This window comes from Fringilla coelebs (genome assembly GCF_963513975.1).
Source record: "Fringilla coelebs genome assembly, chromosome: 30".
In the NCBI taxonomy this organism is placed as follows: Eukaryota; Metazoa; Chordata; class Aves; order Passeriformes; family Fringillidae; genus Fringilla; species Fringilla coelebs.
Genome location: NC_140056.1, coordinates 295,405 through 320,905, shown reverse-complemented (window position 1 = coordinate 320,905; position 25,501 = coordinate 295,405). Strand labels below are relative to the sequence as shown.

Here is a 25,501-nt window from a genome sequence, read left to right as displayed (position 1 = left end):
CCAGAGTCCCCAAAAGGCCCCAAACCCCAACTTCCCCTTCCTGGGCTGGCGCTGGGGCCACCGGGGCCACGTGACGGGGCCGCCACCGCCCCGTGACAGCGCCCTGGGGACAGCACGGGGGGACAGCACAGGGGGACAGCGGCCTTGGGGACAGCACGGGGGGACAGAGCCCTGGGGACAGCACGGGGGGACAGCACGGGGGGACAATGCTCTGGGGACAGCACGGGGGGACAGCGGCCATGGGGACAGCACGGGGGGACAGCACGGGGGGACAGCGGCCCTGGGGACAGCATGGGGGGACAGCGGCCATGGGGACAGCGGCCATGGGGACAGCGGCCATGGGGACAGCGCCCTGGGGACAGCACGGGGGGACAGCGGCCATGGGGACAGCGGCCATGGGGACAGTGGCCATGGGGACAGCACGGGGGGACAGCGGCCATGGGGACAGCACGGGGGGACAGCACGGGGGGACAGCACGAGGGGACAGCGGCCGTGGGGACACGGGTGGTGGCCAAGGTCACCGTCGGGGGCTCTGGCAGCCCCAGTTCACAGCCCTGTGGTGGGGCTGGGGCCCATATTGGGGTCATGGCCCTGTATCGGGGTCACAGCACTGTATTGGGGTCACGGCCCTATATCGGGGTCATGACCCTGTATTGGGGTCACGGCCCTATATGGGGGTCACGGCCCTATATCGGGGTCATGGCACTGTATTGGGGTCACGGCACTGTATTGGGGTCACGGCCCTATAAGGGGGCTGGGCCCTATATCAGGGTCATGGCCCTGTATTGGGGTCACGGCCCTATATCGGGGTCTGGGCCCTGTATTGGGGTCTGGGCCCTGTATTGGGGTCACGGCCCTATATCGGGGTCTGGGCCCTATATCGGTGTCACAGCCCCATATAGAACCAATTGGGGCCCATGGAACCCAAATTCACTCCCATTTGTGCCCCTTTTGGGTCCCATTTATCCCCAAATGGCTCTCATTTACCGCCAATCAGGGGACCCCAATCTGGGCCCTTTTACCCTAAACTGGGCCCATTTACCCCAGCCAGGGCCCATTTTACCCTAAACTGGGCCCATTTATCCCAATCAGAGCCCATTTACACCAATCTGGGCCCATTTTGCCCCAATTTTGTCCCATATGGCCCAAACCGTGTATTGGCCTATAAAACCCCAATTTTGGCCTATTTGACACCAATCAGGACTCATTTATTCCCAATAAAGGCCCGTTTACCCCAGATCTTCCCCTGTTGCCATCGATGCCTTAATTTTTAACTTTTAATGGTTTTTATTTAAGCAAAAGAATCCTTTTCATCCCAAAACCCAAGGACACCGGAGCAGCCTCAGCCCCACAAGTTGTAAACAACAGCGAATCAAAGAAATCACCCGGGAGGATGGAAATTCATAACCCAAAACTTTAATTAGACAATTAACCACAGTATGCAAATGCACCGAAAGTCACAAAAGTGTGAAAATACAAAAATATAAATTTCTTTTTCAGTCGATTTTGGGTCCGGCTTGGGTTTAGCCGTGGCCAGGCTCTTGTACCTCAAGGCCTTTTAATTAGGAATTTTTAATGGATTCTTAATTTATTTTGGGAATAAAACTTTTAATTTTTAATGAATTCCTCATTTACTTTTTAGCTCGTTCCAGGCGTCACCATGGAGACGGAGCCGCGGCGCCCCCCAGCGGCTCGGAGGACCCGGAAGCGGCGCCCGTTGCCGCGGTAACGGCGACGCTGCCGTAAAGCAAAACCGGCACTGGTGAGAGCGGACCGCGACAGAACCAGAACCAACCCTGGTGGGACCGGAACGGGACAGAACCGATCCTGCTGGCGCCGAACCGGCACCGGTGGGACCGAACCGGGACAGAACCGATCCTGCCGGCACCGAACCGGCACCGGTGGGACCGAACCGGGACAGAACCGATCTTGCCGGCACCGAACCGGCACCGGTGGGACCGAACCGGGACAGAACCGGGACCGAACCGGGACTCGTGGGACAAAACCGGGACCGCTGGGACGAAACCGCGGCCGGTGAGACCGAACCGGGACTGAACCGTGCCCGGTGGGACGTAACCGGTACCGAACGGTGCCCGGCGGTACCGAGCGGTGCCCGGTGGGACGTAACCGGTACCGAACGGTGCCCGGCGGTACCGAACCGAGCCCGGCCCCGTCGGGCCGCTCGGGCCCGCATGGAGCCCGACGCGCTCGTGCAGTGCCCGTACGACCGGAACCACCAGGTGCGCGTGTCCCGCCTGCCCTATCACCTGGTGCGCTGCCAGCAGGTGCGCACCGGACCGCGGGACGGGGGACAGGGGGACACAGCGGGGGGACAGCGGGACAGGGGGACACCCGGACACCGGGGACAGCGGGACAGAGGGACAGGGGGACACCCGGACACCGGGGACAGCGGGACAGAGGGACAGGGGGACACCCGGACACCGGGGACAGCGGGACAGAGGGACAGGGGGACACAGCGGGACAGGGGGACAGCGGGACACAGCGGGGGGACAGCGGGACCTGTGAGGGGTCGGTTTTGGGGTCCAAGACCTGCCGTGGGGAGGCCGTGAGGGTCTGGGCTCTGCAGGGGTCTGGGGTCTGCAGGAATTGGGGTTGGGGTCTGCAGGGGTCTGGGGTCTGCAGGAATTGGGGTCGGGGTCTGCAGGGGTCTGGGGTCTGCAGGAATTGGGGTCGGGGTCTGCAGGGGTCTGGGGTCTGCGGGAATTGGGGTCGGGGTCTGTGAGGGTCTGGGCTCTGCGGGAATTGGGGTCGGGGTCTGCAGGAATTGGGGTCTGGAGTCTGCGGGAATTGGGGTTGGGGTCTGTGAGGGTCGGGGGTCTGCGGGGGTTTGGGGTCGGGGGTCTGCGGGAATTGGGGTCGGGGTCTGCAGGAATTGGGGTCTGGAGTCTGCGGGAATTGGGGTCGGGGCTCTGCAGGGGTCTGGGGTCTGCGGGAATTGGGGTCGGGGTCTGGGAGGGTCTGGGGCCTGCGGGGGTTTGGGGTCTGGGGCCTGCAGGAATTGGGGTCTGGGGTCTGCAGGAATTGGGGTCGGGGTCTGGGAGGGTCCGGGCTCCGCGGGGGCTCCGGTTCGGGGCGCAGGGCGGGGCTGGGTGTGCCCGCCCCCCTTAGCCCCGCCCCCCGTGTCCGTGTCCCCAGAACAACCCGCAGGTGTCGCGCACCTTGGCCACGTGTCCCTTCAACGCGCGCCACCGCGTCCCGCGCGCGCTCCTGCGCGCCCACGTCACCTCGTGCCCCGACAAACTGCCGCTCGAGCTGCCCCCAGGTACGCGCCGGGCCCGCCCCCCCAGGTGTGCCCCGCCAGGTGTGCCCCGCCAGGTGTGCCCCCCTCCAGGTGTGCCCCCAGGTACGCGCCGGGCCCGCCCCCGCCAGGTGTGCCCCCCCCCAGGTGTTCCCCCATGCCCCCAGGTGTGCCCCCCTCCAGGTGTGCCCCCAGGTACGCGCCGGGCCCGCCCCCCCAGGTGTGCCCCACCAGGTGTGTGCCCCCTCCAGGTGTGTGCCCCCTCCAGGTGTGTGCCCCCCCAGGTGTGCCCCCAGGCACGCGCCGTGCCCCCCCCGGGTGTCCCCAGGTGCCCCCGCCAGGTGTGCCCCGGTGTCTCCAGGTGTGCCCACCCAGGTGTGCCCCGGTGTGTCCCCTCACTGCTGTCCCCTGTGTCCCCCCAGGTGTGTGCCCAGGTGTGCCCACCCAGGTGTGTCCCAGGTGTGTCCCAGGTGTGTCCCCTCACTGTCCCCTGTGTCCCCGCAGACCCCGAGGACACGGCCAAGACAGCCCACACCTGGCAGCCCCCCCCGTGCCAGGAGGACTGGGACGCAGGTGAGGCTCCCGCGGTGTCCCCAGGGCTGGCACCGTGTCCCCGTCGTGTCCGAATGGTGTCCCCCTCCCTGTCCCCGTCTGTCCCACCGTGTCCCCTCCCTGTCCCCATCTCTGTCCCCATCCTGTCCCCACTTTGTCCCCACGGTGTCCCCGTCGTGTCCCCATGGTGTCCGAATGGTGTCCCCCTCCCTGTCCCCATCCTGTCCCACCATGTCCCCTCCCTGTCCCCATCTCTGTCCCCGTCCTGTCCCACTGTGTCCCCCTCCCTGTCCCCACTTTGTCCCCATCCTGTCCCCGTTCCTGTCCCCGTCCTGTCCCCACTTTTTCCCCATGGTGTCCCCATCCTGTCCCTGTCCTGTCCCCACCGTGTCCCCTCCCTGTCCCCTCCCTGTCCCCGTCCTGTCCCCGTCCTGTCCCCGTCCTGTCCCCACTTTGTCCCCGCGCTGTCCCCGTGCAGAGCTGAGCGAGCTGGAGCTGGAGGAGCCCCCCCCGTTCATCCTGCACGTCACCAAGGGGGACCTGCCTGTCCCGTGCCCCAGGTAGGACCTGGGGACAGGGCTGGCACCCCCTGGGGACAGGGCTGGCACCCTTTGGGGACAGGGCTGGCACCCCCTGGGGACAGGGGTGGCACCCTTTGGGGACAGGGCTGGCACCCCCTGGGGACAGGGCTGGCACCCCCAGGGGACTGGGCTGGCACCCCTTGGGGACAGGGCTGGCACCCCTTGGGGACAGGGCTGGCACCCCCGGGGGCCGGTCGGGGGCTGGGAGTGTCCCCAAGTGTCACACTCAGGGGTGGGAGTGTCCCCAGGTGCCACACCCAGCGGTGGGAGTGTCCCCAGGTGTCACACCCAGGGGTGTGGGAGTGTCCCCAGGTGCCACGCCCAGGGGTGGGAGTGTCCCCAGGTGTCACACCCAGGGGTGTGGGAGTGTCCCCAGGTGTCACACTCAGGGATGGGAGTGTCCCCAGGTGTCACACCCAGGGGTGTGGGAGTGTCCCCAGGTGCCACGCCCAGCGGTGGGAGTGTCCCCAGGTGTCACACCCAGGGGCGGGAGTGTCCCCAGGTGTCACACCCAGGGGTGTGGGAGTGTCCCCAGGTGCCACACACATCTGTGTGAATGTCCCCGAGTGTCGCAGCTGTGTCGGTGTGTCCCCAAGCGCCACACCGGGCTGTCCCCCCCAGGACCCCCGGAGTGACCCCCCCGCCCCCTCTGTCCCCCAGCCCCGACCCCGCCGCCCCCCCGGAGGGGCTGCCCCCGCGGAAGCCCCGGCCGGCGACAGCAGGAGCGCGTTTGGGGACAGCCGGACCGCGCTGGGGGACAGCAGGACAGCGTCTGGGGACAGCCGGGCCCCGCGCGGGGACAGCGCGGCCCCGGCCGGTGACGGCGGGGGGGTCCCGGGGGGTCCCGGGGGCCGGGGGGGCCCCCCCGCCCGTCAAATATTTGCGGAAATAAAATCGCTCCGAGAGCCGGCGCTGTCCCCGGGGGGCGACAGGCGACACTGGGGGTGGGGACAGCGCCACCCCCATGTGGCGGGAAGGCGGGGACCCCCACCCTGAGCGGTGGCGCGTCCCCCCCCCTCCCGCGCTGGTCACTGCGGGCTGGTCGTGTCGCACCTCGGTGTCCCTGTCACCCCCGGTCGTGTCCCCACCCCCTCGATGTGTCCCTGCCCCCCCCCGGTGTCCCTGTCACCCCCTGTCCCCTCCCCCCGTTCCCTTTCCCCCGATCCGGCGCTCCCGGGAGCGATTTTGGGCTCGGGGGGGGCAATTTTGGGGCATCTTGCGCAAGGTCCCCCCCACCCTTGCCGGGGGGACCGGGACAGAGGCCCCGCCCTGGGGGGGAGGGGGACAAAGGGGGGGATCCCCATCCTGGGGGGGGACCCCACCTTGACCCCCCCCCACCACCACCACCCCCGGGAATCCTTCCCAAAAATTGTCACAGAGCGTCCCCACCCCCACCCCCGGGACCCCCAGCAGGGGGGAGATCCCCACCCCACCCCCCCCCCCCCAAATTCCTCCTCCTTTCCCTTCCCCCCCCCCCCTCCCCGCGCCGGGAGCTGCGCTCGGAGCCGCCGGATTTGGGGCGGAAAAAGTGGAAATGGGAATTTCTGTGTCACCGCCGCCTCCGGAGCCGCCACCCCCCCGCCCCCGCCCGCATTTTGGGGGAAAAAAAATCTCCTTTTTATCCCTTTTTGTCCTTTTCCCCCTTTCCCAGGGGTTCGCCCCGCTGGGTCCGGCTCGGGGTTGGGGGTGGGGGGGGGCCTGGAAAGTTCTGGAATTGTGGAAATTCCGGGATCGCAGCTGCGGGGCGGGATCGGGATCGCCACCCCCGCCCCGATCCCAACATCTGCTGCGGGCCCGGCCTCTGGCTGCGCGGATCCCGCTGCATTTCCCCAAAATCCCTTGGAATTCCTTCCTTGGGGGGGATTTCCCGCCCCCCCCCAGCTCCACCAGGACGCTCCCAGCGGGATTTATCCGCTCCCCCCATCCCAAATCCCACCCTGCACCCCAAGCGGGATCCCCCCAAAATCCCACCCAGCCGCAGGAGGGATTTTCCCCAATTTTTTTCCCAATTTTTTCCCAATTTTTCCCCAATTTTTTTCCCGATTTTTCCCAATTTTCCCCTATTTTTTATCCTATTTTTCCTATTTTCCCTATTTTTCCCTGTTATTTTTTCCTATTTTTCCCTGTTATTTTTTTCCTAATTTTCCAACCTTTTCCAACTTTTTCTAAACTTATTCCAAACTTTTTCTAAACTTCTTCCAAACTTCTTCCAAACTTCTTCCAACTTTTTTTCCATTTTTTTCCTCTTTTTTCCCATTTTTTCCCGGCTCTGCCCCCTCTCCCTGCGTGTCCCGGGCCTGGCCCGGAGTTTTTCCTGCCCGGGCGGATCCGGGCGGGGGTTGGAAAATCGGGATCGCCGTCCCCGCCTGGGAAAAAACAGGCGGCTCCCGCTTTTCCACCCATTTTTAATGGCGATTTTTGTTTTCCCTCTCTCCCCCGGGGCGGGAATTCCCTGGGCAGGGAGGCTCTGGAATGTTCCGGGGCCATCCCAAATGTCTGTCACCTCCCCCGCTGCCACCTTGGCTGTCCCCAGATCCCCGAGGGGATTCTGCCCCCGGCACTTTTGGGGGCATTTCCGGGGGTTTTGGGCTCATCCCGGGGGGGTTTGATGGATTCCTCCCGGATTTTGGGGCTGCTGGGCCCCCCCGAAAAAGACCCGAGGCAGGAATTTGTGGGGAAAGCGGGGGACAGCCCAAAACTCAACATTTCACCCCAAAACAGGGAGGGGGGGAGCGCCCCCGAATCCCCTCCTGCTGCCCCAGCGGGAAAATCCCGGATTTGGCCCCAAAAATGGACCCCGGGGGTGACCCCAAATGGGGCAGCGGGGAGGGGCACGGGAGGGGGGGCCCCGAATGAGGATTTGGGGACACGGGGACAGGAGGACACGGGGACACAGGGATTTGGGGACATGGGGACACGGGGACACGGGGATTTGGGGACACGGGGACTTGGGGACACAGGGATTTGGGGACATGGAAACACAGGGACATGGGGACACAGGGACATGGAGACACAGGGACATGAGGACACAGGGATTTGGGGACATGGGAACACAAGGACGTGGGGTTATGGGGGACACAGGGACATGGGGACACAGGGACTCAGGGATTTGGGGACACGGGGACACAGAGACACAGGGACATGGGGACACAGGGACAGGGGGACTCAGGGATTTGGGGACATGGGGACACAGGGACAGCCAGCACACGCGTGTGGCAGCTCCCTGTGCCATGGGCTCCCGTGTCCCTGTCCCCACGTGTCCCCAGAATGTCCAGCCACGCTCACACCCCCCGTGTCCCCCCCCGTGTCCCTCCCGTGTCCCCGGTGTCCCCCCCGGGCTGGCCCCGCTCCCGCCCCCCGGGGCCTCCAGCGCCTTTTTGGGAAGCGCCGGTGCCGGGGCCCCCCCTCGCCCCCCCCGCGCCCGCCCGGGCTCCCGGCCAGCCCCGACCCCCCCGCGCCCCCCGCCCCGGGGACACCGGGGGGACACCGGGGGGACACCAGGGGGACACCGCGGGGACACCGGGGGGACACGGCGGCACCGGCCCGCTCCGGGGGGGGGTCGCGGCGCCCCGGGACCCCCCAGGCGCGGCCCGGGGGGGCCGGGGGGGCGCGGGGGGTGACGTGGCCCCGCCGCCGGCCGGGCTATATACGGGACTGGCGGCGGCCGTGAGTCAGGCCCGGCCCCCCCGGGCCCCCCCGGTGACTCAGGGGCGCGTCGGGACCGGGATGGGCACGGGGGGGTGTGGGGGGGGTCCCCGCAGCGGGGAGGGGGCGCTGGGGGGACACTCCCGGGGCTGGGGGCTGTGGGTGTCCCCTCCAAAATGGGGCTGGGGGACACTGGGTGACACTGGGGACACCCCCGGGGGTGGGGGCTGTGGGTGTCCCCTCTAAAATGGGGCTGGGGGACACTGGGGACACCCCCGGGGGGGGAGGAGGGGTCTGGGGGGTGTCCCCGGGATGGGGCCCTGGGTGGGGGCAGCGCCCCTGGGGTGGGGGGACAATGAGGGGGCAGAGCAGGAGGGGATTGGGGGGCAGGGGTGGGACACGGGGGGTTGGGGACATTTGGGGACAGGGGGGTTTGGGGATGTGGGATTCGGGAATTTGGGGGTGTGGGAATTGGGGGTTTTGGGGAATTCAGGGATTCAGGAATTTGGGGATGTGGGAATTGGGGAATTTGGGGGTTTGGAATTTTAGGGATTCGGGAATTTGGGGGTTTGGGGACATGGGGGCACAGGGATGTGGGCGTGAGGGACTTGGGGACAGGGGGTCAGAGGCAGGACACGCGTGTGCTCCAGGGGACAGCGCCGGGCCACGCGCCCGCCCGCGGTCACCGTGTCACCGCACGCGTGTTCACACGGTCACGGCGTCGCCGCGCCCGGCCCCGGTGGGTGCCACCACGCGCGATCCCGGTGCCACCGCCCTGCGCGTGCCCGGGGCCGGTGCGGGGCAGGAAAGGCCCCGGCGCCAGCTCATTGTTCGACCCCCCCCCGCCGCCACTTCCCCCCCGGCCACGGAAACGTCCCCATTGTCCCCAGAGGGGCACAGCGGGCACAGCCGCGGGGACACGGGGACAAACCCACCCCCCGTGCCACCCCCCACCCCGGGCACGGCCGGGGCTGCCCTGCGGCGGGGTCCCCGGGGGGTGTCCCCTGGGGGTGTCCCCGGGGTGTCCCTGGGTGTCCCCAGGGTCCCCTGGGTGTCCCCCCGAGCCCGGCCCGGCCGCGCGGCCGCCGTTGCATCAGCGGCGCTGGAATGCGGCGGCTGCCGGGCGAGGCCCCCGACCCCGGCCCCTGCACGCCCCCTTCGCACGCCCCCCGCCCCCTTTGCACGCCCCCAGCCCCCTTTGCACGCCCCCAGCCCCCTTTGCACGCCCCCCGCCCCCCACCCCCTTGCACGCCCCCTTTGCACGCCCCCCACCCCCCTGCGCGCCCCCGGCCCCCCCTTGCCCACGCGGCCACGCGCCCCGCACGGGGCTGGGGGTGTCCCCCCATGTCCCCGCGTGTCCCCCCGTGTGTCCCCCCCACTCCTTTGCCCCAGCACGGGGGGGCTGCACACGCGTGCAGTGGGGGGGGGGGGGGGGCACCTCCCCGCCCCTCCTGTGTCCCCCTCGGGGGTCCTACTGTCCCCTCATGTGCCCCCAAGGAGGTGCCAGCGCCGTGTCCCCCCCGGGGGTCCTGTCCCCCCGCCCAGTGTCCCCTCCTGGGGGTTCTGTCCCCCGCCGTGTCCCCCCCGTGGGGGTCCTGTCCCACCCCTCCGTGGGAACGGCTCCAGCCCCGGCCCCGTTTCCGCTCTTCCCTTCCAGGAAGCGGCGCCGGGATCCGGCCCCCCCCGTGTCCCCCGCGGTGTCCCCTTCCTCCCTCGGTGTCCCCTTCCTCCGGCCCTGTCCCCTTCCTCCCTCGGTGTCCCCTTCCTCCCTCGTTGTCCCCTTCCTCCCTCCGTGTCCCCTTCCTCCAGCCCTGTCCCCTTCCTCCCTCGGTGTCCCCTTCCTCCCTCCGTGTCCCCTTCCTCCAGCCCTGTCCCCTTCCTCCTTCGGTGTCCCCTTCCTCGCCCCGTGTCCCCCTCGGTGTCCCGCTCCTCCCTCGCTGTCCCCGTCCCTGCCACCCCCTGGCCTGGCCCGCTCCTGTCCCCCGTGTCCTGTCCTGCAGTGTCCCCCCATGTCCCTGTGCCTGTCCCGCTCGTGTCCCCACATGGTGTCCTGTGTTCCAGTGTCCCCAGAATGTCCCAGGACCGCCGTGTCCCCGTGTCCCGGTGTCCCGGTGTCCCTGTCCCTCATGTCCCGGTGTCCCTGTCCCTCACGTCCCGGGGCCCCGTGTCCCTGTCCCTCACATCCCGGTGTCCTGGTGTCCCTGTTCCTCATGTCCCGGTGTCCCGCTGTCCCTGTCCCTCACATCCCAGTGTCCCGGTGTCCCTGTCCCTCACATCCCGGTGTCCCGGTGTCCCTGTCCCTCACATCCCGGTGTCCCTGTCCCTCACATCCCGGTGTCCCGGTGTCCCTGTTCCTCATGTCCCGGTGTCCCTGTCCCTCACATCCCCGCATCCCGGTGTCCCTGTCCCTGATGTCCCTCACGTCCCGCTGTCCCCAGGTGTCCCGTTGCTCTCAGGGTGTCCCTGGAGTGTCCCTGATGTCCCTCGGGTGTCCTTCAGGTGTCCCCATCCCTGATGTCCCCATTGCCCCGGGCTGTCCTTGGAGTGTCCCGGTGTCTCTCGAGTGTGCCATTCCTTTCTGTCCCGGTGTCCCCGGGCTGTCCCGGTGTCCCCAGCGTGTCCTGCCCCCCCGGGGTGTCCCTGTCCCTCCTGTCCCGGTGTCCCCAGGGTGTCCTGCCCCCCCCGGGGTGTCCCTGTCCCTTCTGTCCCGGTGTCCCCGGGGTGTCCTGCTCCCCCCGGGCTGTCCCGGTGTCCCCGGGGTGTCCCCGGCCCCGCCGCCCCGCTCTCCCCGGGGTGTCCCGCTCCCCGCGGCGCTCCCCGCTCCCCCCGGGCTCCCCGCCGCCGGTGCCGGTGCCGGTGCCGGTGCCCGGCGGGGCTCTGGCTCCTCCCCGGTGAGTCACGGCGGGGCGGGGCGGCCCCGGGCCCCCCCCGGGCACTTTCCGAGGGGACTCGGGAGCGGGAGCAGCGCCGAGCCCGGGCAGCCCCGACCGCCATGGCCCCGGCCCCGGCCCCCCCGCGCCGCCCCCGGCCCCGGCGCCGCTGCCGGCCCCGGATGGCGCTGCCGGTGCCGCTGCCGGTGCCGCTGCCGCTGCTGCTGCCGCTGCTGCTCCCGCCGGTCGCCGCCTTCAACCTGGAGGCGTCGCGGCCCGTGGTCTTCCGCGGGGCCCCCGGCTCCTTCTTCGGCTTCGCGCTGGACTTTTACCTGCCCGAGCCCCGCAGGTACCGGGAACCGAGCCGGGAACCGGGCCGGGAGCGGCACCGCCGGCCGCGAACCGCGCCGGGAACCGGGACCGCCCGCGGGGAACCGCTCCGGGACGGGACGGGGCGGGGGCGGCGGCGGCGCCGGGGCGGGAGCGGCCGCGGGGAGCGGGGAGGGCGGCGGGACGGGAACGGAGGGACCGAGGGACGGAGGGGAGCGGGGCCGGGACCGGGAGAGGGTCGGGAACCGGGCACCGGGAGCGGGAGCGGCCGCCGGGGAGCGGGAGCGGCCCGGTGGGACGGGGAGCGGCCGCGGAGCGGGGCGGGGCGAGGAGGGCCGGCCCCGGGAGCGGGATAACGGGAACGGGACAGCGGGACCGGGAATGGGAAGGGCCACCGGGAACGGGAACGGGCGGGGGCGGCGGGAACCGGGAACGGGAACGGGAAGTGTGAATCGGGAGGGGGACGGGGAAGAGTGAGCAGGAGCCGGGGAGCGGGGCGGTCCCGGGGACCGGACCGGGGCAGCGGGAACGGGATCGGGGCACCGGGGCGGGGAATCGGAACCGGGACGGGAACCGGGAATGGGAAGCAGGAAGCGGGGCCGGGGAACGGGAACCGGGAGGGTCCGGCCGGGGGATCCCGAGCGGGGCCGAGCCCCGGTGTCCCCCGGTGTCCCCCCGGTGTCCCCCCCCAGCGCCGGCCCCGCCGGGGGTCCCGGGGCCCCGCTGCCCCGGGCCCGGAGCGTTTCCTGTAACCGGAGCCGGGAGCTGCCCCCGGGGGGCTCGGGGGGGGGGGCTCGGGGGGACCCGAACATCTGGGGGGGAAACCCGAACATCTGGGGGGGACCCCGAACATCTGGGGGGGCCCACGCACGGCCTTGCCGGCCCCCCCGGCCCCCACGTACCACCCACCGGGCGGGCCCGGGGCGAACCGGGGAGCGCCCGGTGACCGCCCCGGGACCCCTCCCGGCCGTGTCTCCCCCCCGGGACCCCCCCTCGGTCGCATCCCCCCCTCCCCTCGGGCCGGGGGGGGCTCGCAGCCCCGGAGCTCAGCGGAGGGGCGCGGGGAGCAGCCGCGGGACCCCCCGGACCCCCCCCGGGTGACAAGCGCCGTGTCCCCGCGGGGTCACCGCCCCCCTGAGCCCCCCCCGTGTCCCCCCCAGTGTCAGCATCCTGGTGGGGGCCCCCAAGGCCAACACGAGCCAGCCCAACGTCACCCAGGGGGGGGCCGTGTTCCACTGCCCCTGGCCCCCCGAGGGCGGCTGCGCCCCCATCGACTTCGACCACATCGGTGAGGGGACACCGGGGACACGGGGACACGGGGGGGACACGGGGGGGACACGTGTGGGATGGGGACACGGGGGGGGACAGGATGCCCAAGTATGGAGAAAGGAGCCCCAGGAATGGGGACAGGGACACGGTGGGGACAGGGACACAGTGGGGACAAAGCCCCCAGGAATGGGGACAGGGACACGGTGGGGACAGGGACACGGTGGGGACAGGACCCCCAGGAATGGGGACAGGGACAGGGACAGGGTGGGGACAAATCCCCCAGGAATGGGGACAGGGACACGGTGGGGACAAACCCCCCAGGGCATGGGGACAGGGACACGGTGTGGACAAATCCCCCAAGAATGGGGACAGGGACAGGGTGGGGACAAATCCCCCAGGAATGGGGACAGGGACACGGTGGGGACAGGACCCCCAGGAATGGGGACAGGGACAGGGTGGGGACAAACCCCCCCAGGGCATGGGGACAGGGACACGGTGGGGACAAATCCCCCAGGAATGGGGACAGGGACAAACCCCCAGGAACGGGGACAGAACCAGGCCATGGGCAGGGGACAGGGATGGGGACAAAGAGGGGGGACAAACCCCCCCAGGCATGTGGGGACAGGGTTGGGGACACCCGCAGGGGACAGGGCCATGGCGGTGGCACCCAGCGGCCCCCCAGGACCCCCCCAGGGCAGCTCCGTGTCACCGTCCCCTGTCCCTGTCCCTGTCCCCACCCCCCGCTGGCCTTGGCGCCGTTAATGATCAACCCGGGGCCGGGGGGGTCCCCGGGGGGGGCCGGGGGTGTCCCCGGGGGTGGCCGTGGGGGAGGGGCGGTGGCCTGACCCCTGTCCCCCCCCCAGGGACCCGCACCCACGACTTTGGGGGCAACAGCAGCGACGGCGCCGAGCCCGTGGAGTTCAAATCGCTGCAGTGGTTCGGGGCCACCGTGAGGGCCCACGGGGGCTCCGTGCTGGTACGGGGACACCATTGGGGACACCATTGGGGACACTGGGGACATCACTGGGGGGGCACCGTGAGGGCCCACGGGGGCTCCGTGCTGGTACGGGGCACTGGGGACACTGGGGACACTGGGGGGACATTGGGGACACCATTGGGGACATTGGGGACACCGCTGGGGGGACACCGTGAGGGCCCACGGGGGCTCCGTGCTGGTACGGGGCACTGGGGACACTGGGGACACTGGGGGGACATTGGGGACACCATTGGGGACATTGGGGACACCGCTGGGGGGACACCGTGAGGGCCCACGGGGGCTCCGTGCTGGTACGGGGCACTGGGGACACTGGGGACACTGGGGGGACATTGGGGACACCATTGGGGGGCCACCGTGAGGGCCCACGGGGGCTCCGTGCTGGTACGGGGCACTGGGGACACTGGGGACACTGGGGGGCCACCGTGAGGGCCCACGGGGGCTCCGTGCTGGTACGGGACACTGGGGACACTGGGGGGACATTGGGGACACCGCTGGGGGGCCACCGTGAGGGCCCACGGGGGCTCCGTGCTGGTACGGGGCACTGGGGACACTGGGGACACTGGGGGGACATTGGGGACACCATTGGGGGGCCACCGTGAGGGCCCATGGGGGCTCCGTGCTGGTACGGGGCACTGGGGACACTGGGGACACTGGGGGGACATTGGGGACACCATTGGGGACATTGGGGACACCGCTGGGGGGACACCGTGAGGGCCCACGGGGGCTCCGTGCTGGTACGGGGACACTGGGGACACTGGGGACATTGGGGACACTGGGGACACCACTGGGGGGCCACCGTGAGGGCCCACGGGGGCTCCGTGCTGGTAGGGGACACTGGGGACACTGGGGACACTGGGGGGACATTGGGGACACTGGGGACACCATTGGGGGGCCACCGTGAGGGCCCACGGGGGCTCCGTGCTGGTACGGGGCACTGGGGACACTGGGGACACTGGGGGGACATTGGGGACATTGGGGACACCACTGGGGGGCCACTGTGAGGGCCCACGAGGGCTCCGTGCTGGTAGGGGACACTGGGGACACCACTGGGGACACTGGGGGGACATTGGGGACACCATTGGGGACACTGGGGACACCATTGGGGGGCCACCGTGAGGGCCCACGAGGGCTCCGTGCTGGTAGGGGACACTGGGGACACTGGGGACACTGGGGGGACATTGAGGACCCTGGGGACACTGGAGGGACACTGAGGGGACACTGGGGACGCCCCGGGCTGACCGGCAGTGCCCCCCCCGTGCCCCCCAGGCCTGCGCCCCCCTGTACAGCTGGAGCCCCCCCAAGGAGGAGGGGGGGGCGCGGGAGCCGGTGGGCTCCTGCTTCCTGTCCCTGGGCAACTTCTCCAAGTTCGTGGAGTACGCGCCCTGCCGCTCAGGTGGGACCCCAAAAACCCTGAAAACACCCCAAAAACTGCCCCAGAACCGCCCCAAAACCACCCCAAAACTCCTGTCCTCCCTGCCGCTCAGGTGGGACCCCCAAAACACCCCAAAAACCGCCCCAAAACTGCCCCAGAACCACCCCAAAAGTCCTGTCCTCCCTGCCGCTCGGGTGGGACCCCAAAAACCCCGAAAACACCCCAAAACCACCCCAAAATCACCCCAGAACCACCCCAAAACTCCTGTCCTCCCTGCCGCTCAGGTGGGACCCCAAAAACCCTGAAAACACCCCAAAACCCCCTGTCCTCCCTGCCGCTCAGGTGGGACCCCAAAACCGTCCTGGGACCCCCCAGAACCACCCCAAAACCGCCCCAAAACTCCTGTCCTCCCTGCCACTCAGGTGGGACCCCAAAACCCCCCTGGGACCCCCCAAAACTGCCCCAAAACCACCTCAAAACCACCCCAGAACCACCCCAAAACTCCTGTCCTCCCTGCTGCTCAGGTGGGGTCCCAAAACCCCAAAACCACCCAAAACCATCCCAAAACCCCCTCGGGACCCCCTGTCCTCCCTGCCGCTCAGGTGGGACCACAAAACACCCAAAACCGCCCCAAAACGCCCCCCCAGCCCCCCCCCAAAATCCCCTCGGGACCCCCAGTGCTCCCAGCCGCTCAGGTGGGACCCTGGGACCCCCCAAACTCCCCCCAAAACCCCCCCAAACCCCCCTGGGACCCCCCAAACTCCCCCCAAAACCTCCCCAAACCCCCCTGGGACCCCCCAAACTCCCCCCAAAACCCCCCCAAACCCCCCTGGGACCCCCCAAACGCCCCCCAAAACCTCCCCAAACCCCCCTGGGACCCCCCAAATCCCTCCCCCGACCCCCGCAGTGCTCCCGGCCGCTCAGGTGGGACCCCCAAAGCCCTCCCGGGCCCCCCTGACCCCCCCGTGTCCCCCCCAAATCCCCCCCGGGCCCCCCTCAAGCCCCCCCCCGTGTCCCCCCCAAAGCCCCCCCGGGCCCCCTGACCCCCCCGTGTCCCCCCCAAAGCCCCCCCGGGCCCCCCTGACCCCCCCGTGTCCCCCCCAAAGCCCCCCCGGGCCCCCTGACCCCCCCGTGTCCCCCCCAAAGCCCCCCCGGGCCCCCCTGACCCCCCCGTGTCCCCCCCAAAGCCCCCCCGTGTCCCCCCCAAAGCCCCCCCGAGCCCCCCTGACCCCCCCGTGTCCCCCCCAAAGCCCCCCGGGCCCCCCTGACCCCCCCGTGTCCCCCCCAAATCCCCCCCGGGCCCCCCTCAAGCCCCCCCCCGTGTCCCCCCCAAAGCCCCCCCAGGCCCCCCTGACCCCCCCGTGTCCCCCCAGACCTGAACTCGGCGGCCGGGCAGGGGTACTGCCAGGGGGGCTTCAGCGCCGAGTTCACCCAGGTGGGCGGGGGTCCTGGGGGGGTTTGGGGGTCCTGGGGGTGGTTTGGGGGTCCTGGGGGGGTCAGGGGAGGGGGCCCAGGGGGGATTTGGGGGGGTCCTGGGGGATTTGGGGGGTCCTGGGGGGTCGGGGGAGGGGCCCAGGGGGTTTGGGGGGTCCTGGGGGGTCAGGGGAGGGGGTCCTGGGGGTTTTGGGGGGTCCTGGGGGGGTCGGGGGGGCCGAGGGGGTCAGGGGAGGGGGGTTGGGGGGGAGGGAGGGATTTGGGGGGGTTCTGGGGGCTCTAGGGGGTCTTGGGGGGGTCTCAGGGGGAGTGAAGGGAGGAGGGTCCTGGGGGGGTTTAGGGGGGGTTCAGGAGGGTTGGGGGTTTTGGGGGGGTCCCGGGGGTTTTCGGGGGGTACCGGGGGGGTTTTTGGTGGTCCCGGGGGGGTCCTAGGGGGTTTTGGGGGGTCCTAGGGGGTTTTGGGGGGGTCCCGGGGGTTTTTGGGGGGTACCGGGGGGGTTTTGGTGGTCCAGGGGGGTTTTTGGGGGTCCAGCCCCACTGAGGGGGGGTCCCGCTGTCTCTGCAGACGGGGCGGGTGCTCCTGGGGGGGCCCGGCAGCTACTTCTGGCAAGGTGAGACCCCGGCCCGGCCTGGGCTGTCCCCTGTGTGTCCCCATTGTCCCCTGTGTGTCCCCATTGTCCCCATTGTCCCCTGCCTGTCCCCATTGTCCCCTATGTGTCCCCTGTGTGTCCCCATTGTCCCCTGTGTGTCCCCATTGTCCCCATTGTCCCCTGCCTGTCCCCATTGTCCCCTATGTGTCCCCTGTGTGTCCCCATTGTCCCCGTGTGTCCCCATTGTCCCCATTGTCCCCTGCCTGTCCCCATTGTCCCCTATGTGTCCCCTGCCTGTCCCCATTGTCCCCTGTGTGTCCCCATTGTCCCCATTGTCCCCTGCCTGTCCCCATTGTCCCCTGTGTGTCCCCTGTGTGTCCCCATTGTCCCCTGCCTGTCCCCATTGTCCCCGCTGTCCCCTGCGTGTCCCCATTGTCCCCTGCCTGTCCCCGCTGTCCCCTGCGTGTCCCTGCTGTCCCCTCCCTGTCCCCTCCCTGTCCCCTCCCTGTCCCTGTCCCGGGGTCCCCAGGGCCACCAGGGCTGAGGTGTCTCCATCCCCTTGCCAGGTTTGAGGTGTCCCCAGGCAGTGTCCCCAGTGTCCCCAAGGGTGATGGGGTGTCCCCGGGCAGTGTCCCCAAGGGTGCTGAGGTGTCCCCTGTCCCCAGGCAGTGTGAGGTGTCCCCGGGCAGTGTCCCCAGTGTCCCCAAGGGTGATGGGCTGTCCCCAGGCAGTGTCCCCAGGGTCTCCAGGTGCTGAGGTGTCCCCAAGGGTGCTGAGGTGTCCCCAGGGAGTGTCCCCAGGCAGTGTCCCCAGTGTCCCCAGTGTCCCCAGGTGCTGAGGTGTCCCCTGTCCCCAGGGCAGGTGATGTCTGAGCTGTCCCCAGTGTCCCCAGGTGCTGAGGTGTCCCCTGTCCCCAGGGCAGGTGATGTCTGAGCTGTCCCCAGTGTCCCCAGGTGCTGAGGTGTCCCCTGTCCCCAGGGCAGGTGATGTCTGAGCTGTCCCCAGTGTCCCCAGGTGCTGAGGTGTCCCCTGTCCCCAGGGCAGGTGATGTCTGAGCTGTCCCCAGGTGCTGAGGTGTCCCCTGTCCCCAGGGCAGGTGATGTCTGAGCTGTCCCCAGGCAGTGTGAGGTGTCCCCAGGCAGTGTCCCCAGTGTCCCCAGGTGCTGAGGTGTCCCCTGTCCCTAGGGCAGGTGATGTCTGAGCTGTCCCCAGGTGCTGAGGTGTCCCCTGTCCCCAGGGCAGGTGATGTCGGCCACCCAGGAGCAGATCGCGGCCGGGAACTTCCCCGAGTACCTGATCCAGGAGGTGCCGGGACAGCTCCAGACACGGCAGGCGGAGCCCAGCCACGACGACAGCTACATGGGTGACACTTGGGGACATGGGGACAGCTGGGGACATGGGGACAGCTGGGGGAAATGGGGGAAACGGGGGACATGGGGGACATGGGGACAGCTGGGGGACATGGGGACAGCTGGGGGACATGGGGGACATGGGGACACACGGACACACGGACAGCTCCAGACACGGCAGGCGGAGCCCAGCCACGACGACAGCTACATGGGTGACATGGGGACATCTGGGGACACGGGGACAGCTGGGGGACATGGGGACAGCTGGGGGACATGGGGGACACCTGGGGGAAACGGGGGACATGGGGGACACGGGGACACACGGACACAGGGACAGCTCCAGACGCGGCAGGCGGAGCCCAGCCACGACGACAGCTACATGGGTGACACTTGGGGACATGGGGACAGCTGGGGGACATGGGGGACATGGGGACACGGGGACAGCTGGGGGTCACAGGGACACACGGACACAGGGACACAGGGACAGCTCCAGACACGGCAGGCGGAGCCCAGCCACGACGACAGCTACATGGGTGACATGGGGACACCTGGGGACAGCTGGGGACACCTGGGGGACATGGGGGACACCTGGGGGAAACGGGGGACATGGGGGACACACGGACACACGGACACAGGGACAGCTCCAGACGCGGCAGGCGGAGCCCAGCCACGATGACAGCTACATGGGTGACACTTGGGGACATGGGGGACACCTGGGGACACCTGGGGACACCTGGGGACAGCTCCAGGTTGCCGTGGGCAGTGTCCCCAGGGTGGCACACAGGTGACACACAGGTGACACGCTCTCTCCCCCTCCCCCAGGCTACTCGGTGGCAGTCGGGGAGTTCAGCGGTGACACCACGCAAGGTGGGTGACAGCGGGTGACACGCGAGGGTGGCACGGCCACCCCCGGCCACACCTGAGCGTGGCCCTTTGTCCCTTTGTCCCCACAGACTTCGTGGCCGGTGTCCCCAAGGGCAACCTCACCTACGGCTACGTAAGGGGGGACACGGGGGGGACACGGGGGGACACCGAGGGGACACGGGGGGGACATGGGGGGGACACGGGGGGGACACCAAGGGGACACGGGGGGGACACGGGGGGACAGTGAGGGGACGTGGGGGGGGACATGGGGGGGACACCGAGGGGACACGGGGGGGACACCAAGGGGACACAGGGGACATGGGGAGGACACCAAGGGGACACCAAGGGGACAGGGGGACATGGGGGCACGGGGGGGACATGGAGGATACACCGAGGGGACACGGGGGGCACGGGGGGGGACACCAAGGGGACACCAAGGGGACACGGGGGGACACAGAGGGGACACGGGGGGGACATGGGGGGGCACGGGGGGGGACACCAAGGGGACACGGGGGACATGGGGAGGACACCAAGGGGACACAGGGGGACGGGGGGACACGAGGGCACGGGGGGGACATGGGGGAGACACCGAGGGGACACGGGGGGCACGGGGGGGTCGCGGTGCCCGTGTCCCCCTCTCTGGCTCAGTGTCCCCTCGCTGTCCCCTCGCTGTCCCCTCGCTGTCCCCAGGTCACCATCCTCAATGGCACCAACATGAAGTCCCTGTACAACTTCTCGGGGGAGCAGGTGGGCACGGGGGGCTGGGGGGGTCCTGAGGGGGTCCTGGGGGGTCTGGGGGGGTCCTGGGGGGGTCCTGGGGGGGTCTGGGGGGGTCCTGGGGGGGTCTGGAGGGATCCTGGGGGGGCTGGGAGGGTCTGGGGGGGTCCCGAGAGCGTCCCAAGGTGGGGAGTGGGAGACACCCAGGGAGGGGAGGAGGAAAAGGAGGGGCTCTCAAATGGGGGGGGGGGGCTCTAAAATTGGGTGTGGGGTCGCCATGGAGGGGTGGGGGGGACGCAGGGAATTTGGGGGGGGTCGTTGTGACCCCGTTTTTTCTGTCCCCTCCCCCCCCAGATGGCCTCGTACTTCGGCTACGCCGTGGCCGCCACCGACGTCAACAACGACGGGTGAGGGGCCCGGGACCCCCTGGGACCCCCTGAGACCCCCCTGAGACCCCCCCAGGACCCCCTGAGACCCCCCGGGACCCCCTGGGACCCCCTGGGATCCTCTGAGACCCCCAGGACCCCCCGGGACACCCCCCGTGCCCCCCAAAGTCCCTCTGTGCCCCTCCCGGTGCTCCCCAGCTTCACTCAGTGCCCCCCAATGGCTCAGTGCCCCCCCAGACTCACCCCCTGTGCCCCCAATGTCCCCATGTCCCAATGCCCCCAATGCCCCCAATGTCCCCAATGCCCCAATGTCCCCAATGTCCCAATGTCCCCCTGTCCCCAGTGTCCCCAATGTCCCCAATGTCCCCCCAGGCTGACAGACCTGCTGGTGGGCGCCCCGCTGTTCATGGCGCGCAGCGGCGCGGGCGGGGCGCGGGAGCTGGGCCGGCTGTACCCGATGTCCCCAGTGTCCCCAATGTCCCCAATGTCCCCCCACTGTCCCCAATGTCCCCAATGTCCCCAGTGTCCCCAATGTCCCCAATGTCCCCGATATCCCCAATGTCCCCAGTGTCCCCAATGTCCCCAATGTCCCCAATGTCCCCAATGTCCCCAATGTCCCCAGTGTCCCCAATGTCCCCAATGTCCCCAGGCTCACGGACCTGCTGGTGGGCGCCCCGCTGTTCATGGCGCGCAGCGGCGCGGGCGGGGCGCGGGAGCTGGGCCGGCTGTACCCAATGTCCCCATGTCCCCAATGTCCCCATGTCCCCATGTCCCCAATGTCCCCAGTGTCCCCCTGTCCCCCCAGGCTGACAGACCTGCTGGTGGGCGCCCCGCTGTTCATGGCGCGCAGCGGCGCGGGCGGGGCGCGGGAGCTGGGCCGGCTGTACCCGATGTCCCCAATGTCCCCACTGTCCCCAATGTCCCCCTGTCCCCCCAGGCTGACGGACCTGCTGGTGGGCGCCCCGCTGTTCATGGCGCGCAGCGGCGCGGGCGGGGTGCGGGAGCTGGGCCGGGTGTCCCCGATGTCCCCAATGTCCCCAATGTCCCCAGTGTCCCCAGTGTCCCCAGTGTCCCCAATGTCCCCAATGTCCCCACTGTCCCCAATGTCCCCACTGTCCCCCCTGTCCCCAATGTCCCCAATGTCCCCAATGTCCCCAGGCTCACGGACCTGCTGGTGGGCGCCCCGCTGTTCATGGCGCGCAGCGGCGCGGGCGGGGCGCGGGAGCTGGGCCGGCTGTACCTGTACCTGCAGCGGGCCGGGGCCCCGCCCGCCGCGCCCGCCGCGCTCACCGGCCCGCACGAGTTCGGCCGCTTCGGCAGCGCCATCGCCGCGCTGGGCGACCTGGACCGGGACGGATACAACGGTACCGGGACCGGGGGGGAACGGTACCGGGAATGGGGGGGGACCGGGAACGGGGCGGATACAACGGTACCGGGAACGGGGGGGAACGGTACCGGGAACGGGGGGGGACCTGGACCGGGACGGATACAACGGTACCGGGAACGGGAACGGGGGGGGAACCGGGACGGATACAACGGTAACGGGAACGGGGGGGGACCGGGACCGGGAACGGGAACGGGAACGGGGGGGGAACGGTACCGGGAACGGTAACGGGGGGGGACCGGGACCGGGAACGGGGGGGAACGGGAAGGATACAACGGTACCGGGAACGGGGGGGAACGGGACCGGGAACGGGGGGGGACCGGGACCGGGAATGGGGCGGATACAACAGTACCGGGAACAGGAACGGGGGGGACCGGGACGGATACAACGGTACCGGGAACGGGGGGGTACCGGGGGGTACCGGGGGGGGGACCGGGAACGGGATGGATACAACGATACCAGGAACGGGGGGGGAACGGGACCGGGAACGGGGGGGGAACGGGACCGGCAACGGGGGGGGGGACCGGGGGGAGAACGGGGGGGGAACCGGGACCGGGGCGGATACAACGGTACCGGGAATGGGAACGGGGAGGGAATGGGACCGGGAACGGGGGGGGGACCTGGACCGGGACGAATACAACGGTACCGGGAACGGGGGGGGGACCGGGGGGAGAACGGGACCGGGGCGGATACAACGGTACAGGGAACGGGGGGGGGCTGGAACGGTACCGGGAACGGGAACGGGTCTGGAATGGTACTGGGAACGGGGGAGGGACCGGGACCGGGACGGATACAACGGTACCGGGAACAGGGGCACGGGGAGGTTCTGGGGGGTTATGGGGGTACGGGGGGGTTACAGGGGTTTTTGGGGGGTACAGGGGGGTTACGGGGGTGCCCCCCCCTCCCGCTGACCCCCCCCCCCCGTGTGCAGACGTGGCCGTGGGGGCCCCGCTGGGGGCCGAGGGTCGCCGGGGGCTCGTGTTCATCTTCCGGGGGGGGGGCGCGGGGCTGCGGCCCCGGCCCGCGCAGGTGCTGCGGGGGATGGGCGCGCCCCGGGGCCAGCCCGACTTCTTCGGGGCCGCGCTGCGCGGGGCCACCGACCTGGACGGCAACGGCTACCCCGGTGAGGGACAGGGCCACCCCCGTGTCACCTGTGTCACCTGTGTCACCCCCCGTGTCACCCCTATCACCCCCGTGCCACCCCCGTGTCACTTGTGTCACCCCTGTGCCACCCCCGTGTCACCTGTGTCCCCCCGTGTCACCCCTGTCACCCCTGTGTCACCCCCGTGTCACCTGTGTCACCCCCTGTGCCACCACTTCCCCCCCCACCTTTTGTGTCACCCCCAAGGCGAGGGACAGCCCTGTCCTCACCCGGTGTCCCCTTGTCCCCATTCCCAGGGACTCCCCTGCGTCCCTACCCTGGTGTCCCCCTGTCCCCTGATGTCCCCCCAGTGTCCCCCTGTCCTGTGATGTCCCCCCAGTGTCCCCCTGTCCCCCCGATGTCCCCCCGGTGACCCCCCTGTCCCCACAGACCTCCTGGTCGGTGCCTTCGGGGCGGACGTGGCCGTGGTTTACAGGTGAGTGTCACCTGTGTCACCTGTGTCACCTGAGTGTCACCTGTGCCACCTGTCGGTGTCACCAATGTCACCCCCGTGTCCCCCCAGGGGCCGCCCCATTGTCCACGCCAGTGCCACCCTCGCCATTGTCCCCTCCATGTTCAACCCCGAGGAGCGCGGCTGCGTCCTGGGCAGCGGCCACCACGTGTCCTGGTGGGTGACACGGGGACAGTGGGGGGGACAGAGAGGGGGACGGGGGGGGACAGCAGGGGAGACAGCGAGGGACAGCGAGGGGACAGCGGGGGGACAGCGCAGGGACACTGCAGGGACAGCGGGGACAGCAAGGGGACAGCTGGGGCACAGCAAGGGGACACTGTGGGGGGACAGTGGTGACAACGGGGAGACAGAGAGGGGACAGCAGGGGGACAGTGGGGGACACTGCAGGGACAGTGGGGGGACAATGGAGAGGGGATGTGGGACACTGGGAGGGGACAGGGGGACACTGCGGGGTCCTTGGGTGTCCGTGGGGAGGGACAGAGAGGGGGACAGGGGTGGGGACAGTGCTGGGGACACTGAGGGGACACTGAGGGGACACACGGTGCCACCCCTGTGTCCCCTCCCAGCATCAATGTCACCTTCTGCCTCAACGCCTCCGGACGTCACCTGCCCGGGCCCATCGGTGAGGGGACAGGGGACAGCGGGGGGGGGGGACACGGGACAGCAGGGGGGACAGGGGCTGAGGGGGACAGGGGACAGCGGGGGGGGACAGGGGACAGTGGGGGGGGGGGGACAGGGGACAGCAGAGGGGACAGGGGACAGCGGGGGGGACAGGGGACAGCAGTGGGGGGACAGGGGAGGGGGACAGGGGGCTGAGGGGGACAGGGGACACGGAGGGAACAATGGAGGGGACAAACGGGGACAGCCCGGGGGTGGCACGCCCCTCGGGGACAGCGCTGGTGGCCGCGTCCCCGTGTCCCCGAGGGTGGCACAGCAGCCACGGGGCCAGGACGGGGCTGTCCCCGCCGTGTCCCCGCCGTGTCCCTGACCTGTCCCCGCGGTGTCCCCGCGGTGTCCCCCGCGGTGTCCCCGTGTCCCCAGGGCTGGCGCTGGAGCTGAGCGTGGACGGGGCCAAGGCGGGGGGGGGCGCGGCGCGCGCTGTTCCTGGGGGGGGGGCGCGGGGGGGGGCGCCCCCCTCCCCCCACGCGGAACCTGTCCCTGGAGGTCCCCAACGGGGGGACCCCGCGCTGCCGCACGCTGGCCCTGTTCCTCAGGGTAAGGGGGCCGGGACCCCAGACTGCCCCAAACCGCCCCAAAACTGCCCCAAAACTGCCCCAAACTGCACCAGGACCCCAAACGGCCCCAAACTGCCCCAAAACCGCCCCAAAACTGCCCCAAAACGGCCCCGGGATCCCAAAACTGCCCCAAACTGCCCCGAACAGCCCCAAACGGCCCCAAACTGCCCCAAACGGCCCCAAACTGCCCCAAACCGCCCCAAACCGCCCCAAACTGCCCCAAACTGCCCCAAAACTGCCCCAGAACTGCCCCGGGACCCCAAACTGCCCCAAACCGCCCCAAAACTGCCCCAAACTGCCCCAAACGGCCCCAAAACCACCCTGGGACCCCAAAACTGCCCCGAACTGCCCCAAACGGCCCCAAACTGCCCCAAAACTGCCCCAAAACGGCCCTGGGACCCCAAAACTGCCCCGAACTGCCCCAAAACCGCCCCATAACTGCCCCGGGACCCCAAAACTGCCCCGAAACCACCCCCAAACTGCCCCAGAACGGCCCCAGAACTGCCCTGGGACCCCAAACTGCCCCAAAACTGCCCCGAAACCACCCCCAAACTGCCCCAAACGGCCCCGAAACTGCCCCGGGACCCCAAACTGCCCCAGACGGCCCCAAACTGCCCCGAAACCGCCCCAAAACTGCCCCAAAACTGCCCCAAACTGCCCCAAACTGCCCAAAACTGCCCTGGGACCCCGGAACCACCCCAGGACCCCAGAACTGCCCCAAACTGCCCCAAACGGCCCCAAAACTGCCCCAAACGGCCCCAAACTGCCCCAAACTGCCCCAGAACTGCCCCAAACTGCCCCAAACTGCCCCGGGACCCCAAAACTGCCCCAAAACTTCCCCTGGGCCCATGTCCCCATGTCCTTGTCCCTGTCCCTGTCCCCGCGGTGTCCCCACGGTGTCCCCCTGTCCCCAGAACGAGTCCGAGTTCCGGGACAAGCTGTCCCCCATCCCGGTGTCCCCCTGTCCCCCCTGTCCCCCCGGTGTCCCCCTGTCCCCCTGGTGTCCCCATGTCCCCATGTCCCTGTCCCTGTCCCCAGAACGAGTCCGAGTTCC

General features: G+C 69.7%; 1 protein-coding gene across 1 annotated transcript in view; it reads left to right on the top strand.

Moving 5' to 3' along the window:
- Positions 1-10,985: 10,985 nt before the first annotated feature.
- ITGA5 (integrin subunit alpha 5) overlaps positions 10,986-25,501 on the top strand; it is a gene marked incomplete at its 3' end in the record, with an annotated part of 20,071 nt that continues 5,555 nt past the window's right edge. Inside the window, 19 exon segments of the mRNA XM_084223469.1 lie at positions 10,986-11,256; positions 12,398-12,525; positions 13,370-13,482; positions 14,770-14,896; positions 16,249-16,310; positions 16,875-16,920; positions 18,137-18,262; positions 19,071-19,115; positions 19,202-19,245; positions 19,803-19,859; positions 20,184-20,236; positions 21,374-21,579; positions 22,531-22,722; positions 23,131-23,176; positions 23,264-23,368; positions 23,779-23,834; positions 24,254-24,291; positions 24,293-24,427; positions 25,362-25,400. Of these exon segments, the coding sequence (XP_084079595.1) occupies positions 11,030-11,256; positions 12,398-12,525; positions 13,370-13,482; positions 14,770-14,896; positions 16,249-16,310; positions 16,875-16,920; positions 18,137-18,262; positions 19,071-19,115; positions 19,202-19,245; positions 19,803-19,859; positions 20,184-20,236; positions 21,374-21,579; positions 22,531-22,722; positions 23,131-23,176; positions 23,264-23,368; positions 23,779-23,834; positions 24,254-24,291; positions 24,293-24,427; positions 25,362-25,400 (1,845 nt within the window). The 5' untranslated portion in view covers positions 10,986-11,029.